Here is a 1,957-nt window from a genome sequence, read left to right on the forward strand (position 1 = left end):
TCGCTACTGCAGTGTATGTGCCTCGACCCAGCACACCCATACACGAGTTCATTACGATCAACTGATAGCTGCAGCGTGCCGAAAAACAATGTAAAAGCTGGGCAAAATACACCCAATTAGGACTTAACTGAAAATAAAATCACGGCACAAATCTCTTTTTCTGTTCTTCCTCTTATCCGCTGCCCCTTCCCGTTGCCGCACCAGATGCTGAATGTGCGCTCCTACTGCTTTGTGCAACCCCCCACCCTGAGAACTTGTGATGCAACTGCACTGAAATCAGCATACGCTGAATGATTTTACCCAGGAAGTGTAGAAACGCAAGACGAAAATAACTGCGAGACGGCCGGGAAAGATCAGGAGGAGTCATTCTCGTATTCTTGGCACCTCCATAAGGAAAAGTATCAAACAATGAGGTGATCGTCGATACCCATATGACTTGTTCCTCGTATTGCTTGCACTCCGCTGCGGAAATAGAACCACCCATTCTTCGCACCTCCGTAAGGGAAACGGAATAAATGAATAATGAGGTGGTCGTCGGCATCCATCGCACTTGTTGCTCGGGCTGCCTCCACTCTGCTGCAGAAGCAAAACCACAACATCGAAGGCGGCAGCAACAACAACAGCACCGAGGCGGGGGTGGATGGGAGTAGTAGAGCCAGATTGAAGCGCCTCTCAATGGACCGTTTCCTTCTGAGGATAAACTGCAGCCAAACTGATGTTAACTGGCCATCAGCTTACGAGCTGAGTACTGTGGCAGTGCCCTCATGCGACGGCGAGTGGAGGTAGAGGTGGGCTTTTACGTACAGCAACACCTGCACCAGCGCGCCTTCGGTGTTGGGAACTGTTATGAAGTCTACTGCTTCCTTCGCGTCGTCATATCCGTCCTTAACCGCCACTGCTGTGCCTGCTACTTTGAACATTGGCAAGTCGTTGTGGGCGTTACCTACAGCTAAGACTTCTTCCGGCGAAATCCCCAAGACCGCAGACAGAAGCCGCAGTACCTCCCCCTTGTCAATCCCGGGCTGCAACACTTCAAATGCCGTCGGGCGACTCTGCGCAAAGCCAATTGAATCCCCCAAATCCGCCTCCAGTCGGTGGCGAACGCTCGCCACCGCGCTAGACTCCCCCTTCAACGTGCACTTTGTGCACGCATGAATGGACGGGTAAAGATCCGGATTCCTCTTTGAAGAAAACCAGCGGCCCTTCCGTTATCCCTACAGCCTTGTCTAACAACCCCGCTTCCTTGATAATTTGGAGGATGTGCTTCAGAGTGTCGTGCGCTAGGGGACTATCCCGCAGGACCTCTCCCGCAGGCCCCAGGACATACGCATCATTCAGGTAAATTCCTGGGAAGCCCGAAAAATCCATCTTTTCCAGATTATTTTCTCCCAGAAGCTCCTTGATGTTCGTGCGGGGGCGGCCAGTGGACAGCGCCACTTGAATGCCTCGGGAGTGTGCCAAGCAGAAAGCCTCCACGTTATCTGGTGGAAGAACGCCATCTTCGCCTATGAGAGTGCCATAGAGATCACTTAGGATCAAGTGTGCGGGTTTTGGAAGAGGAGGAGAAGACCTGGTTGGACCCTCTTGCAAGGGGTGTACTGTGGATTCCCCCGCATTTGCAGGGGACACAAAGGTGGCCAAAGATAGGCAAAGCAAAGGTAACAAGGCATTGCTTGGTCATAAAAGCTCATACACGCTATTATTTCTTAAATAATGTAAACCCTCTTGGGAGACACGCAGCGCGAGTGCTCTGTGAGAGACATTTGAACCCCAAGAGTGGCCCAGAGCGTGCCAGCAGAGCAGCACGTTTGCTGAATGTAGCAAATTAATGAGTTATTAAAAAGTCCTAGAAATATTCCCTTCAGTTAGAGCGTCAAAGCCATACATCTCCATGAGTGGAGTGTGTGTGGCACGCTTCAGGTGTGTCGACCACTGGAGCCTAAGCGGGAGGGCCCGC

The 1,957-nt window shown here is 51.8% G+C and overlaps 1 protein-coding gene across 1 annotated transcript; it reads right to left on the minus strand.

Moving 5' to 3' along the window:
• Nucleotides 1-401: 401 nt before the first annotated feature.
• On the minus strand, nt 402-1,368 carry EMWEY_00058480 (hypothetical protein, conserved; the record flags this gene model as incomplete). The annotated part of the gene is made up of 3 exons (XM_013480848.1): nt 402-573; nt 739-1,052; nt 1,219-1,368. The coding sequence occupies 3 exons, from the start codon at nt 1,366-1,368 to the stop codon at nt 402-404; spliced, it is 636 nt and encodes a 211-aa protein (XP_013336302.1).
• Between the last annotated feature and the right edge of the window lie 589 nt (nt 1,369-1,957).

Source organism: Eimeria maxima, genomic scaffold (assembly GCF_000499605.1).
Source record: "Eimeria maxima Weybridge genomic scaffold, Emw_scaff2409, whole genome shotgun sequence".
NCBI lineage: Eukaryota > Apicomplexa > Conoidasida > Eucoccidiorida > Eimeriidae > Eimeria > Eimeria maxima.